Genomic DNA, 14548 nt, shown 5'->3' with positions numbered 1-14548 from the left:
CGCAGCCTATGCACGTGCTGTCACCCTCTGTCACTAGCAGACCATTTGACGGGCGTATGCCAAGACCAAAGCGCAGCCTATGCACGTGCTGTCACCCTCTGTCACTAGCAGACCATTTGACGGGCGTATTCATGGCCTTTCAAGATGCAATTAGTGTTCTTTAATCACTACAGCAGCTTCAGCTACTTATAATACCTTTTTGCGGAACACAATCGATAGCCAGCCAGTTGCTAGGCAAGGTGCCACTTTTAATGGCATTGCTGAACATTTACTTGCTGGCAAAACCATCCAGCATGGCTAAGTTAAAGCTCCTTGGTAAATAAGAAATTAATAAAGTAAATAATAAAATTATTTACGCCCCCTCAGATATCTTTAAAGAATATGAAGGCCTTACTTGACAACTTAAGACAAAAATCAAACACCCAACACTTTTTAAAGTAAGGCTTTTAACAAATGAACTACTAGAAGGCCACCATACTCAATAAAACTATATGGTCCTTCTTTTTAATTATGTTTTTCCTTGCCCGAAGGCTTTGCAGAGGTGCGTATGCCAACCCCTATGCCTTGGCACACCCATGTGAGGATTATGTACTACAGGGATGGGATTGTGGAGTAGAGTCACCCTGGACCAAGTGAGGAGGGTTCATCTCTGTTGGATCATGACATGCCTACCCAAAGGACTAAGTGGCCCTTCCTTGCATATTCTCCCAGAGAACATGGTGAACATGAGTCCCTTCCCACCTTGCTGTGTCCCAGCAATGCTGTTGGACTCTGGTCCTGGTGACATCGCCAGTAAGCCCAGATCCAGTGTCCCGGACGGAGGCAACTGTAAGGAGCAGAGAAGTACCTCCTGGTGCACAGTCCAATGGAGCTGCAGGAGCCTGTGACTGACAGCATCTCCCAGAGCATCTCACTTTGCTTGCTCAGCACCCCAGACCTCCAGTACAGCTCCAGGGAAGTGGTGGAAGGGGTGCTGCGCTCCCCTAGCAACACACAGGGTGTGGAGTGGAGAACGAGGAAGCACAACTCTATGGATGGGGATGGTGGGAGGCACTGTGCTGTGGAGCAGCAGCAGCCTCAGGTCATCTGTGTCCTGCAAACAGCAGGGAATCTCTGCTTTGTTTTCCTTCCTTGCACCATCAAAAACCTGCCTGCTGCAATTGCCCCTTGGGACTTTGAGTAACACTTTCCAGTAGAGCTGAGGCAAGCTGAGATTGTCCCTGAGTTGCTGTAGCCTACTCAGTGTCATGTCATTGCTGGTCTGGACAGAGGAGTGGCCCAGAAGCGTTTGTGTAGCTCATCATGGGTTGCCAGCACTGCTGGTAAGCTGGGCAGAGTGTGTCTTCATGCAGAAGCTCTCCTCCATCCCTGTGTCCTGTCTGGCTGTTATGGCAGCTGTCGACTGCTTTTGCAGGGAAAGTTTCCTACCGAATCTGAATGGCCCTTCACTGAGTCTTGTCCCTCCTGTAGCAATGAACTGGGACCTGTCTTTCCCCATCTCAGGTCACCATCTCCATTTGCAGCCCAAACAGCGGTCTGGCTTTCCTAATCCAGAAGTGAGGGGAGAAAAAAGAAAAGAAAAAAAAAGCATCTCCAACAGTACCTGAGGGTGTATTTTTCCAAAACCAAACTTTTGTCGACGTGTCCAGCAATGTGCAGAAAGCAGAACACCAGCTCTAATGCTTCACAGAAGGGATTACTATACAGACACCCCTACACACATGAATTTGGGTGATCCCAGCAGCCTGGGATCACCACGCTTTCTTTCCACTCCCCAAAATAGGTCACTTGCACACTGCCACTATTTTTTAAATTAATGGAAGAGAGTTTTCATCAGCTTAAAATGGGAAAAGAGCAAACATCAAACTCTGGGAGTGAGGGAGGAAAACGTGACTCTCAGGAGTGAGTGTCACATGCACTGGCTTAAGTGCCTGAAGGCAGACACCGTCTGCTGTCAGCAATTGGTATGGTTTGGGCTAGAACTGAAATGATGCCTATTCTGGGCACAAGTATTGCTTCTCTTGACCTAAAATAAGTCCACAGCTTTCAGATAAGATCTTCTAACACATCATCTGACAGTCCTAGCACAACATAACCAGAACTGATCAAGAGCCTTCCCATGCCAAGACAAGCAGCCTAGGAAGAAGATGACTCCAGCCGGGACTGTGATCAGTTGTACTGCCTCTCTGCTGATGTTAATGGATCCTCATTAGTATCCTCTGTTGTCCACCATTTAGGGGATTCCATCTGAACTCCTGGGGTTCTCCCACAGGACAACCCGTGGAGATTCTCTATAGCATCTTCCTATACGAAGGCCTCCTCCAATGCTCTGCAGCAGCAGCATATCTGGCACACTGCAGGAGACGGACATGAGAACAGCCTTCATTTTCCTTTTTTTTTTTTTTTTTTTTAAAATTTTATGTAAGGGTGCTCTCCAGGCCTTGGGTGGGCTGCCACAGTGTCCTGGTTTCAGCTGGGAAAGAGTTAATTTTCTTTCTAGTGATTGCTTTCTAGTAACTTTCTTTCTGGTGATTCCAGGAATGTCAATAATACCTATTGTTTTTAGTTGCTGGTAAGTGATGTTTACGCTATTCGAGGACTTTTTTCATGATGGAATGGCCAATGAAATATTGCATACCATAGACGTCATGCTCAGTATATAAATGGGGGTTGGCCAGGGGGTGGGAATCTACGATCCCTGTTCCAGATGGTGCCAATTCACCGGGCGGTGAGAGTGACCCGTGTCATTATTATTACTGTTATCATTCTAGTTGCCGGTTGGGGTTAAACCAACACATGGTCAACTGGCTGTTCTGCCGTACTGGCAAGATACATGTTCCCACTTCCAAAGTTTTCAGCCTTTTCCCTGAAGAGCTCGGCAAGAAAGGTGGTGTCTCATGCATGTGTTGTTCTGCATATACAGAAGAAAAGACTTCATCTCACCCTTCCTAGGCTGTGATTAGCCTGCAAGACTGAATCCAAGCATGCAAATGGATGACCTAATAACAAAGGGGGTGACAGAACAGTCGGTAGGACTCTTCAGTGCAACAAACCTTAAATGTGAAACTTAGCTGTGTCAAACCTTGGTGACTGCGGAGCAATCACAAATTCGGATACTAAAGATTTGTACTGTCAGACTGCAGCAATCTTATTTAAGATTCACGTACATATTTTATCATCAGTGGATGTTTTTCTTCAGTTTTTACAAGCCAAGAAAAAATGCAGGCATTCTAGCTTAATTTTACAACACACCAGGAATTCATGAAAGACCTGAAGTAAAACACTTGAAAGTCAATGCATGTTAGCCATGCCCTGCAAAAATCAAGATTCTCTTCATACCTTAAAATCTAAATGTTACAAAGTGATCCCCAGAGCCTCAATTTAGACATTTAAATTATCCTCTCAACCTTTCAAGGTATAAAACCCAAAATACATGAGTAAATACATATTTTAAAATACATGTGAGAAATCTCAAGCTAACATGTCAGAGGCTTCTATACAGAAACATAATGCTTAGCATATAATACGATATGATAAATATAATATCATACCACCTCTTAGTCTAATAGTAAAAGAGATACAAGAATAAGTTATTGCATGTGTTTGTTACTTTTACAAGAATACCTGTCCCGAGTGCAGTGTCCTTTCGAGGTTTGACAGGATAAATAGCTAAGTTTCTTAAAACATCACATTAGTGAATATCAGAATATAATTAGAAAAGGTATGGATTAGCATTTCTTGACCTTTTACTACGACAGGTATTCACTGATAATCTTGAGATTACCGAAGCTGACAATTATTGAAATATAAGCAGACTAACCCCCAAAGCTACAGTCCTAAATGCCTCATCCCTAAAAGATGTGTTAGTTTCCTAAATTGTTTAGTTAGATACACTGGATTACTAAAGATTAAAAATTAACACTCTTCTTCTCAAACATGGTCTGGACAGTTTTCTGTCTAGAATGATATTCCAAAGGAACATTTAAAAGGAGAAACAGAACATGAAACAGCTCTTTAGAAGTCTTGCAATCTCAGAACAAAACACATGATTGATCTATTGCTAAAACCAGTATTTACATTAGTTTAAAAAAAAAAAAAAAAATCACTGATCTCAGCAAGTCGCACATGGCTTCAGTGAATGGAGTCAGGGTGGCACCACAACTCCTTAAGAGAACATTAACAAAAATTAATGACAATACAAACCAATTAACACGGATCATGGTTCTTACCCTGGTAATTTTTCACTAGTGTCATCTTGTTGTAATCTTCCGATAAAATGAATTCCTGAGGGAGCGTAAAGAAAAAACAAAAGAATCAGGGTTTAGAGATGTAAAGTGTTTGAGAGTTTTTATTTGACTTTGTTACAAAGGTAAGCTCTCCCTTCTTTGCAAGCACAGCCCTATCTATAGTTTTGCTAATTTTGAGTGCCTCCATCTAAAAAGCTAAATTATTTCACTTTTTAAAGCTGCCTAAGGAACAACATCATGAGTGCTTCTGAACAAAATGATGGAGATAAAAGAGGAACTATTAAAAAAGAAGTCAAAAAAGCTGACAGAAATGGCTGGCTGTGAGGTCGAGGTACCACAAAAAGAGGCCTGAGGTCTGTCATGCAGCAAACACCTATTGCTCAGGACTGCCTGGGCAGAAACCTGCATGTGTGCACAGCTATGTGTGGCACACGCGGGTATGTGTGTATACACACAGAATCATGGAATGTGTGGGGTTGGAAGGGACCTTTAAAGGTCATCTAGTCCAACCCCCCTGCAGTAAGCAGGGACATCTTTAAGGAGATCAGATTGGTATGTATCCAAGTGTGTGCATACACTACACCCACGTGTGGTGTGACCCAGCCTGTGGGCTTGCTCTTGCGGCCAGGGAAGAGCACACCTACAGGGACAGGCTCAACAGTGCTGCTGCCTTGGTGCTGCTGTTTAACCGCCGATATGGCTTTGGCACGAGGAAATGATGAAAACAGTAGCTAAGAGTCTGCATGGCAGCCTTGGTTCCTGGAAAAAGCCTATGTGGTTAAACTGACTGAGCACCTGGATGTCCCTGCCACTGGTTTTGAAGAGGGGAGGCTGCTCAAAGCAGGGGAAACGGAGTGGCCACAACAAAACTCCTTCCTGCAACATCTCTCTGGAGGAAGCACCCAGGCAAAGGGTAGGCTCTGCAGCACCGCCGCATGAATTAGCTTTCAAACTGCTGTCAGGTATCTACGTGCGTACACCATGTACTCAGAGAAACACAAAGGAAGAAACAAGGAGTGCAAAACCACATTATATTAATAATTTATACCTAACTACACAGAAACTCCCTGAATCACATAAACTTCCCTAATCTACCTCAGAGACAGGAGAAGTAAAACCTAACTCATTTAATCTGGAAATGGAGTGAAAATAAGAGAAGAAATATAAACATAAAATAAGCCAAATTTTAAAGCATACAGTTGTGAAATATTAATGTATAAGCACTCCCAAAAGCACTATGCAACAGTAGAGAAGACTGGACTTCAGGAGCCTACAAACCATATCTAAGGCAAACCAAACCTTTAGTGCAAAAGAGCATGAAAAGACATTCTAACCACCAAAAAGCCGCTGTTTACCCACAGTTTCCAACCATGAATTAAAAAAAAAAATAGTCACTCTACGTTTTCTGTGGGGCCACTGTAGGTAATCTTTCCAGTACCAGGATTACCCTAACACATCCTATCTACTGCTTGGAACCAAGGTGGAGAAGCTACAATACTCACCTGCAGAACATCTACAGATCCCAGCTTCCAGGAAAACAACTGTGAGTGAGTTGAGGCAGCCATGCATTTTGCTGTTTCTAGGTTTCTGTTCCTAAATTAGTTATAAATATGTTCTCTTAAATTGCTCTACTTCATCTTCCTTTCCCTAATCTGCTCCACCTCCCATTAGCTTTCCCCAGCAGCTGAGGACTGCAGTGGGGAGTATTATTTAAAAAGCAGTAACAAATCAATTAAGTCCACTGGATTTCTATACCAGGGTCACCTTAACTCTACAAAGCAGAACGTTAAAAATCTGCTATACCTCCCTAGCTACTTACAGGGGAAATGGTTTTCATTAACCGCTGCCTGAAGAATGCTAAACCACCACATGAAATGCTTTACTACAAAGCCTACTTGAAACAAGACCCTTCGCAATGAATGCTAACTTTCTGCTGCTCTTACCTAAAGAAAAACATCTTCAATTACTGCAACACATGGCGGGAGAATATGTCTGCCTTTCCCACCAATTTGTCTGTCCTGGTACTGACCCCAGCTTTCACTGTGGTGCCACACAGATGCTGGTGACTTCAGGGGGGATGAAGAGTGTGGTTTGCATTCTATTTCATTAGGTTTTTTTCATTTTTCCCGTGATAAATTTGATGTGGCCATTCTGTCCCGTGATCTGAACAGTCCCACAATTTCAGTGGAAGACTGAAAAGGCTTTTGAGTCTCTCCATTATAATAACAGTGAATCAAACACAACGGCAGTTTGTAAGGTTTACCCAAGTATTGATTAGCTCTGTATGCTCTAATACAAACCACAGCTATGTACTACTAACATTCTTCTCCATCCAAAGAGATAAACAAACACAGTACAAAATAAACACAGCTCCATTAACCTGAATACTGGATATAATTTTTTTCTTTCTTTCTTCCCCCTCCCCGCCCCCCGAAGACTTCTTCCTTCTCATTTTCTCTTTTGAAAGCATGAGATAATTTGCGATGCATTCTCTTGTTTTGCATTTTCTAATTTTCCTCCAGGTATTTTACTCCCTGCTCCCCTTTACACTATCACATGTTCTTCCATTGCACACATTCCCCCCTCCCTCTCAAGGCCAAATGTTTTAGTTGCGTCAATAGACAGGTATTTTAGCACAGGGCACCTTGCTCAAGAAATTCATGCCCTATTGCACATACATCATGTCATCTGCACTACAAAAACACCGACTACATCTCTTTAACATTGTACCAGTAGAAACTGTTCTTTTTATCCTTCCATACATAGATGTTTTGCTCCTCTCAGAGCTGCTGATGCTCGGTTCTCATTAGGTAGCGTTGTGGCTCTTTTTAACGAGCTAGAAAGGCTGGTGTCACCCACCCAGCTCAGTCGGTACTTGTTAACAGAACAGAGAAAGATTTCCAGTTCCCGTGTGAGCCCTTTTGCACAGGAGGGGCTGGGATATATCAGAGCACTCAAGATGGCAAAACCAAAACGTCTTCTTGCAGAGATTAAAAACATTTTTTTCTGGCAAGATCATTCTCTACTCTTCAGAGGGTGTTTTTGGAGCTACTTTACTACCTTTTTTGCCATACTGAAAATGTTAGTTATCAGTCTTGGCTGTTCCAGGTAAGCGTCTTATTACAACAGTGACTTAGTACCATGAAAGCCTTTATAAAGCAGTAAGGAGAAGTCCTGAGCGTCTGAAAAGACTGTCCAGTCTAAAGCACACTGTTGTACAAAGGCTCAACTATACCTTCATGGAGCACACTCCTTTCACACTGAAATACACACACCCACCACAAACATCTCTTGAGCCTAAGACCTCTGTAAATCCTCATCCTGGCAAAATTATCAGCATCTTGTTTCAAATTACTCTAGTTAAGGCAAACAAAACCCATATTCAAGTGTGTGCCATTTCAGAATCCTTGGCCACAGGGATGGCTGACAAGGCCTAGGGTCTAAGAAAGACGCACACCTTTCCAGAGCTGCAGGTGGATGCCAACTGATGTATCCCCAAATACCACTACAGACCTCTGCTTAGGCAGCTGAATCTATTTCTGAGAGTTAATAATCTTTATTTATTCGTTAGGTGTTATCAATTCACAATCTAGTTCCCGCCCCAGGGAATTTACAGTTTGTACTCTAATAGATGACGCCATTTCGACAGCACACTGCGGATCTCCTTAAAGACTTGACTTTGTCCTGTTAGCACAAGTGAGCAACAGCACTCTCACCATGCCTTCCAGAGAACAACAAACCTGCTTCAGAAATGGAAGAGAATGAAGACTCTTAAATACACTGTCAGACCCTACATCTATGTCTGCTGCAAAGAGAGCTCTATAAAACGACCACAGCATTTTCATTTCATAAAATATAAAAACTGGGAGAGGAACTGGCTGTGGAATTCTCTTGTCTGTTGAAAATAATAGACATTTCCTTCGTTTCTTCTTGTTGTGGTATCTTGAGAGACTTGCACCCATTAAAGTATGTTTTTTCTCCACTTCCAAGCAAGTAATTTATGACCACGATAAAGTCTTTTGGCTTCCAAAAAGGACCTCAGGCAGTCCCTAAGACATAAAGTAACAGAAATGCAATTTCTTCTCAAAAAAGTTTACAAAGTGTAAAAAGAAAGATCATAGAAACTTTTTTTTTCCTTCAGGTGCCACTGCTCTTCAAGCAAGATGCTAGACAATGTTTCGCCCAAGAGAATGGTCTACTGTGCTGCACAAATGTGCAGTGCAGCTTTCATGTTGAGAAGTTACAAAAGGTTGAAAACAATCCCTTCATCTTTGTAGAAGCAAAAATTGTCACCCTGCTTCACAAGGAAAGGTGTCCATACAGGGTCACTACATGGTGGCTTTGCTGGAATGTCTTTCTTTGACAATAGCATTGCTGCCCCTCCTTCTCAAAATGTACCATACACATTTCTGATGTGCCAGGCTCATAAGCAAAATCCATGCAGCTTACAAAAATTTCATGTAAAAGAAAAAAGGCAGTTCCACTTTCTTATCCCCATTTACATCCAAAAGTAAAAGCAGTACTTCCTTGCACTGCAAAAAAGATTAGTTTGAGATTATGTGGCAGTCTCATGAGTATTATATCAGCTCACAGGCCTTGCCAGGAGTCCTTTCCTTCTACACAAAGCAAAGATGCAGAATGATTTTCAGCATTTTTTTTTCATCCTGCACCCAGCATACACAAGAGTGCTGGGCATTACCAGAAGCACTAACATGGAACAGCTGACTAATTCCCAGATATTTTGAGCTGCTCAAGTAAATTGCCTGTACTTTCCCTTTGAGGGCCACACAGTTCAAAGTAAGGGCACTAAGGTCACCTTGTTGGAGTACTCTTATTTTGTAGTCAGTGTGCCCTGCTTGTATACTGCTGTGCTAAACTGATCATCATAGCTGTACCCAGGAAGCAAAACTTATCCTTTCCTCCAGAGGGTGGTTGTAACCCACTTCCAAGTACTTGGGGATTTTATCTTACACCCCAATATTACTGGGACTTGAATATGGGGCTCTTGCTCTTCTTCCATTCCCACCTCCACCACTTCTTGTAGCACATTACACTTGTGGCTTCTCTTACAAGCCTTCGGTTTGCTACAAAGGGAGACATTTCATCGCTTGTGGAAGTTTGTGGAGTACATTTTCTGCACTATCTTCTACCACGCAACTGCCTGCAGCTACAGGGGACTAAATCAACCAACATAGACTAGCCTTTCCCCCCTCCTACGTACTTGTGTCCAGAAGACTGGGAAAAGAAAAGCCCAGTTTAGCAACAAATAGAACCTGCCTTAGACATGGCAATATATACCTATAAGTACCAAAAGTCACATGTTGGTTTATCACCTGCATATCTCATTTACCTTCTTTAGCTTCAGAATGGAAAATATTTGACTCCATTCAGACTCAAGCACGCTGTGGCTGTGACTCTTCAAGGCAAAATTCCCCGAAGACAAAGGACACATCTCTTCCATCATGCCGGAGTATTTAAATACCTTATTTACAGTCCTCACATTCCTCTACATTCTTCAAAGGCCTAGTGAAAACAAAAGTCTCTAGTAGGACTTGCAAATTACAGCTATTTCAGAGTGGGAAGGAGGGAATTTCAGAGGTGCAGGGAATTCTATGGCAGCTGTCCCATCTCCTACATACAAAAGGAGAAATCTACAGGCACAAAAAAAAAAAAATCTCTGCTACTAGCCATTAATAGTTTTACAAGTCAAAACCTTCACATCTTTGATACAGTTCACAGGCAACAGCTAAAAGGGTCACACAGCCTTTTCCAAATACCATCTTGGCTTCAGTGCAGACAGCTGCCTTTATGTCAACCTGCAAACACTCATTCAGTTATAAAGCCCATAAGGCAGAGACAATAGTAGTAAATATCTGAAATGATGGTAAAAACGATCTTAAACTGGAAGAGGAGCCTATTGATGAGGCATAGGTGAAAAACAGCCCTCTGACCCATGACCCTTCCACAAAGTGATATAGCTCTTTAACTCATCATACCACAAGAAAAATTCAGTGAATAAGGTCAACTGCTACCCTCTGTCCCAGATCTAAAAGACAGACTCTTGTTTTAACACCCAGCTTCCTTTCCATGCACATAGATCTCTCTTAGATGTTAATGAACCAAATCTTTCAGCAACAGCACTGCCTGTTAAGAGCAACTCCTCTGAAGAAAGTGAGAAGAAAACAAAATCTGAACCCTGAAGTTTGGGAAAGCAGCTAGACATGGTGCAGAAATCCACTTTCTGCCTCTCTGAAGATGATTTTTCCCCTCTTCATAGTTGCTTTCAGAAATCTTTGGTATGGTATGATTAGCAAGGCAGTCAAATTTAATTAAACAACAGTGGTTTATCGGCGTTATTTTTTTGAAGATATGCAAATTGAGACAGTTTGTTTAATTGCCTAATAAATATTGTAAATCCCACTCAACCTCTTTGTGGCAGCTGGAATGAAATTTGTAATAATCTGCCATTTTCTACACCACAGCTTCAGTTCCACTAGCAGTAAAAAGTCTCTCTCCCAAACACTAGCAAAAATATCCTCACCACAACATCACACATATACTTCTCAAAAGGGAAGCATTTCAACTAGAAATCTTTGGATGTACTTACTGAGATTGTACCATTGTCTAGACCTATGGACAGCCTTCTGGTTTCCGGGTTAAAAGACATGCATGAACATGGAGCTGAAAAAAATGAACATGTTGATGAAGTTAACAAAACTGTGATTCTCATTTTCTTGAAGTTCTGGAAATCCTAAAACTAACTCGCATGCTTTATGATGCTGTTCAGCATTTTGCCCCTTCCAATAGACAAGCATTATAAAAAAAAAAGTGTTCTTGCAATTCATTCAACCCTATCCTATTAGGACACGGAACAATGGCTATTTCTTGCTCCAGCTCCTTCATTTTTTCTTATTAGTTATCTGAAAACAGGCATGTCATACAAGAGCAATGGTGGTGTTTTGATATGAGGAGCCTGACATTTCAGTATAAATCTGAGAAATTACTTAACTGAAGAATTTAGTTTTTTACATTTGCCTGAACTTTACCGACAATAAAAGAAAACACTGTATTATGTCAGAGGCTTGCATCCTATACCTGCAGTAAGAAAGTTAACTTGTAGGAATCAACATATCAGCCAATATTAAGGACTGTGAGTCCGACTGTCCCACAGACAACGCTATGACAGTATCACATACTATGGCCAAATTAAAAGACTGTATTGAAAACTAGCCATTGTTTTATTATATCACTTTCACTCTAATAAACATCAGGATACACTCGTAAATTGCACACGTCAGTCATACTATGTTCCCTCGAGGATCTGGCAAGGTTCACATCAAGGGTAAAACCAGAATTTTCTTGCAAGGATTCAAGAGCTATGCTTGGTTGAATTGAGAAACTGTGAAGTTGCATTCAGAAGGTGGCGATCGTTTTTACTGCTCAACACAGCAGCACGCAGCTGGGAGTCCTGTTGTCCCAACAGAAACCTTCTGGAATCATTTTTCAGCAGCAATTGCCAAGTGCAGCTAGGAGCAGGCATTTTTACTTCTTTGATAGTGATAAGAATGTTTTTTTAAAGCATATTCTTGTGATAAATATAGGGTACAGTCAGATGTGCTTTTAGTTCCGCTTTTCTGCCCCGCCTTCTTGGTTCCTAGTCTCCACTGTGATTACACACAGTGCTTTTGTTACTAACAACCTCGGAGTCCTCTCTCTTTTGCAGTACTATACATCTGGTATATTCTCAAATTGTGTAATGTCTCACATAGGATTAAACAGTCCATAGCTCAGCAAGTCCTCCTTGATAGTTTAGTTGGCAGCAAAGCTACTTGAAGATGAAGACAGTCTATGTATGTTGGCTGTTTAACAAAACTGGTTCTACCTTCAGTATTGACTCCCCCTTGAAACATTTCCTAAAGGACAACCAACGGCAAGCAGAAAGCCTACCACATCCACATCCAGGCAGGCACCTCGATTTATTTATTTCCTGGCAGGGCTGACTGAATTAAATCAAAGAAAAAGCTTCAGTTCAAGGAAACTGCCAGAAGGGAAACACTTAAATTAAGGCTACTAACAGTGACAAAATTGCTGCTTCCTATACCTCTTCCTCAGAAAAGGCAAACTCGAATCATGTCTTCGAATGGTGGGGCATTACTGTTATATTGAGGCTTTGAGGGTTGTATCAGAATGAGACAGGTGTAGGAAAAACAGACAGGGAAAAAAAGGGGGAAAAAAAAAAAGGCAATTCTAAGCAGAAAAACCCATCAAACCCTTTTAAAGGCACTTAATGCCAGAACAGACATATTCTACCTATCAGCTTTCAAACACTAGACACTGTGCATACATTGAAAGAGGTACCAGTAACTCTGAAGGCAATAAACAGCTCGCAGAGAAAGTGTCTCAGGTAAATTAGCTATTTGAAGTATGCTTTTCCCAAATAGCCTGAAACACTTCAGACACAAAAGGTGCAAGCAACTGCTTGACACCGGCTGATTATAAAAAAGTCACTTCTAAATTTCAGCCCTGTGTGTACACAGCCATAGCAGTGTAAAGATACTTATTTTGCTATAACTGTTTTCCTAAGGGAATTCTTCAGTAACACGTGCTCTTGGAAAAATCATTATGTCAGCGCTAAAACTATGTCTACACTAGCTACGCTAATGTCGTTAAAGTGATGCCAGTTGTAACAAGACTGCTGCAGCTTATGCTTTAGTGAAAATAAGATGACATTCAGATACTTGAGCACTTAGACTCACTAAGAAGAGGGGGAGGGAAAAAAAAAAACAACAAAAAAAAACGAACAAAAAAACCACTGAACAACCCCAAACCCTAAGCTTCTGAGATGTTTAAGATCCTTTTGAAATAATAGCCATGAAAAAATAACAGCACTCTGAAGGCCCTCTAGGAAAAATATTGATCTGAACTACTACAGAGGACAGGCAGGATATTACTGATGCAGAAGTCTGACTGCAGTCTTTATCTTAAATACAGGGCACATACACACTGATTTTAGCTTTTGGAAAATTAATTATGGAGGAAAAGCCCAACTACATACCTCATGCTCTCAACAATGTGTCACCGTTATTAGAGGCTGACAGAAGTAGAAGAGAAATAGAAACTCTGTACCTGTGGTTTCAAGGACCACCCTTTGAAGTGCCTGAGGACCGAAGGAGTATGTTTTGCTTTGCAGTTTTTTTAACCTCACATTCAAAGCATAGAGTTAGCTAGGAAAACCATCATAAGACAGTGTATTGTCTTCCTCAAAGACTGCATATGGATACTCCACTGTCCTTCACTACAATAAATCCTTACGCTGTTTCACATCTGTGAGAGGTTTTTGGTTGGTTGGGTTTGGGTCTTTTTGGGTGGCTTTTTTTTTTTTTTGGACAAAGCTTACTTCTTGTGATGACAATTCCTTTCCCTTTCATAAATTTGTGTCTACTAAGTTGGCTTTTTTCTCCTGTACAGAAACTGCTCAAAAATCACACATCTAACCATGGTTACACGTCTATAATCTGTGTTGCACATGTGTAACCAAGGGTACACATCTAACCATGAGGAGGGTTAACCTGCTCGTCAGAGGTCTGTTGTTAATGCAGCTGTTGAGACAACGCTGGCTAGCGTGAAGACAACGCCTTAGCTAGGTTTCCGGCTTACCTAGTTTGCCTTACCAATGATTTAATAGTGTGTGTAACGCCCACGACTCGCTCTTTCTCATGGGCTAGAGGAGATGATCAAATACATGGCCACTGTGTTGTCTAGAATTTTCCAGCTACTGAAACACACATAGGTAGGGCATAAAACTTCATAACTGGGGAAATCCCACCTCTTAACAGCAGCAATTGTCCCTACTAAGAGGGGAACTATAATCTTGATCTTTTTTCCAGGCATTTAGTGGGTTTCACATTCAGAATGCACTGATGGACTCATTTGGGTGTAGAGCTTGACTAAAGCACATGGCTGACTCAGCCCAACTCCTCGTCCTCATCTCCCAGAGTACCCAGAGCACAAACGCAGTTATTAAGGCTACCTGATATCAAATCATGGAAGTGTGTGGGTCATGCATCACCATAACTAAAGTCACAAGTCATGCTAACAGCGTATATATAGTGGAACTACCACTCACAGCTTGCTAAGCAGCACAAAGGCCCCATTGTGCCTACTACATTTTTACACAGAGAACCTCTGTGCAGTTGTTGTTCTCTAGACAACAAAAAACAATGTGAACCTAAAGCAGAGGACCATCAAAAAGGTGTTCCACACAGAAACAGACAGAATGATCATTTCAAGTCAAGTGCAGA

At 41.7% G+C, this 14548-nt stretch overlaps 1 protein-coding gene across 2 annotated transcripts in view; it reads right to left on the bottom strand.

Annotated features, from left to right (window-relative positions):
* Positions 1-14548, bottom strand: part of WDFY2 (WD repeat and FYVE domain containing 2) — a 67155-nt gene that overhangs the window by 16717 nt on the left and 35890 nt on the right. For both annotated transcript variants that reach the window (XM_074566408.1, XM_074566418.1), the window contains exons 3-4: positions 10855-10928; positions 4230-4284 (exon numbers count right to left, since the gene is read on the bottom strand). In XM_074566408.1, the coding sequence (XP_074422509.1) occupies positions 4230-4284; positions 10855-10928 (129 nt within the window). The remainder of the gene's footprint in view (positions 1-4229; positions 4285-10854; positions 10929-14548) is intronic.

This window comes from Larus michahellis, chromosome 1 (assembly GCF_964199755.1).
Source record: "Larus michahellis chromosome 1, bLarMic1.1, whole genome shotgun sequence".
Classification (NCBI taxonomy): Eukaryota; Metazoa; Chordata; class Aves; order Charadriiformes; family Laridae; genus Larus; species Larus michahellis.
Note: the sequence above shows the minus strand (reverse complement) of the source record. Positions and strands in the feature narration are given on the sequence as shown.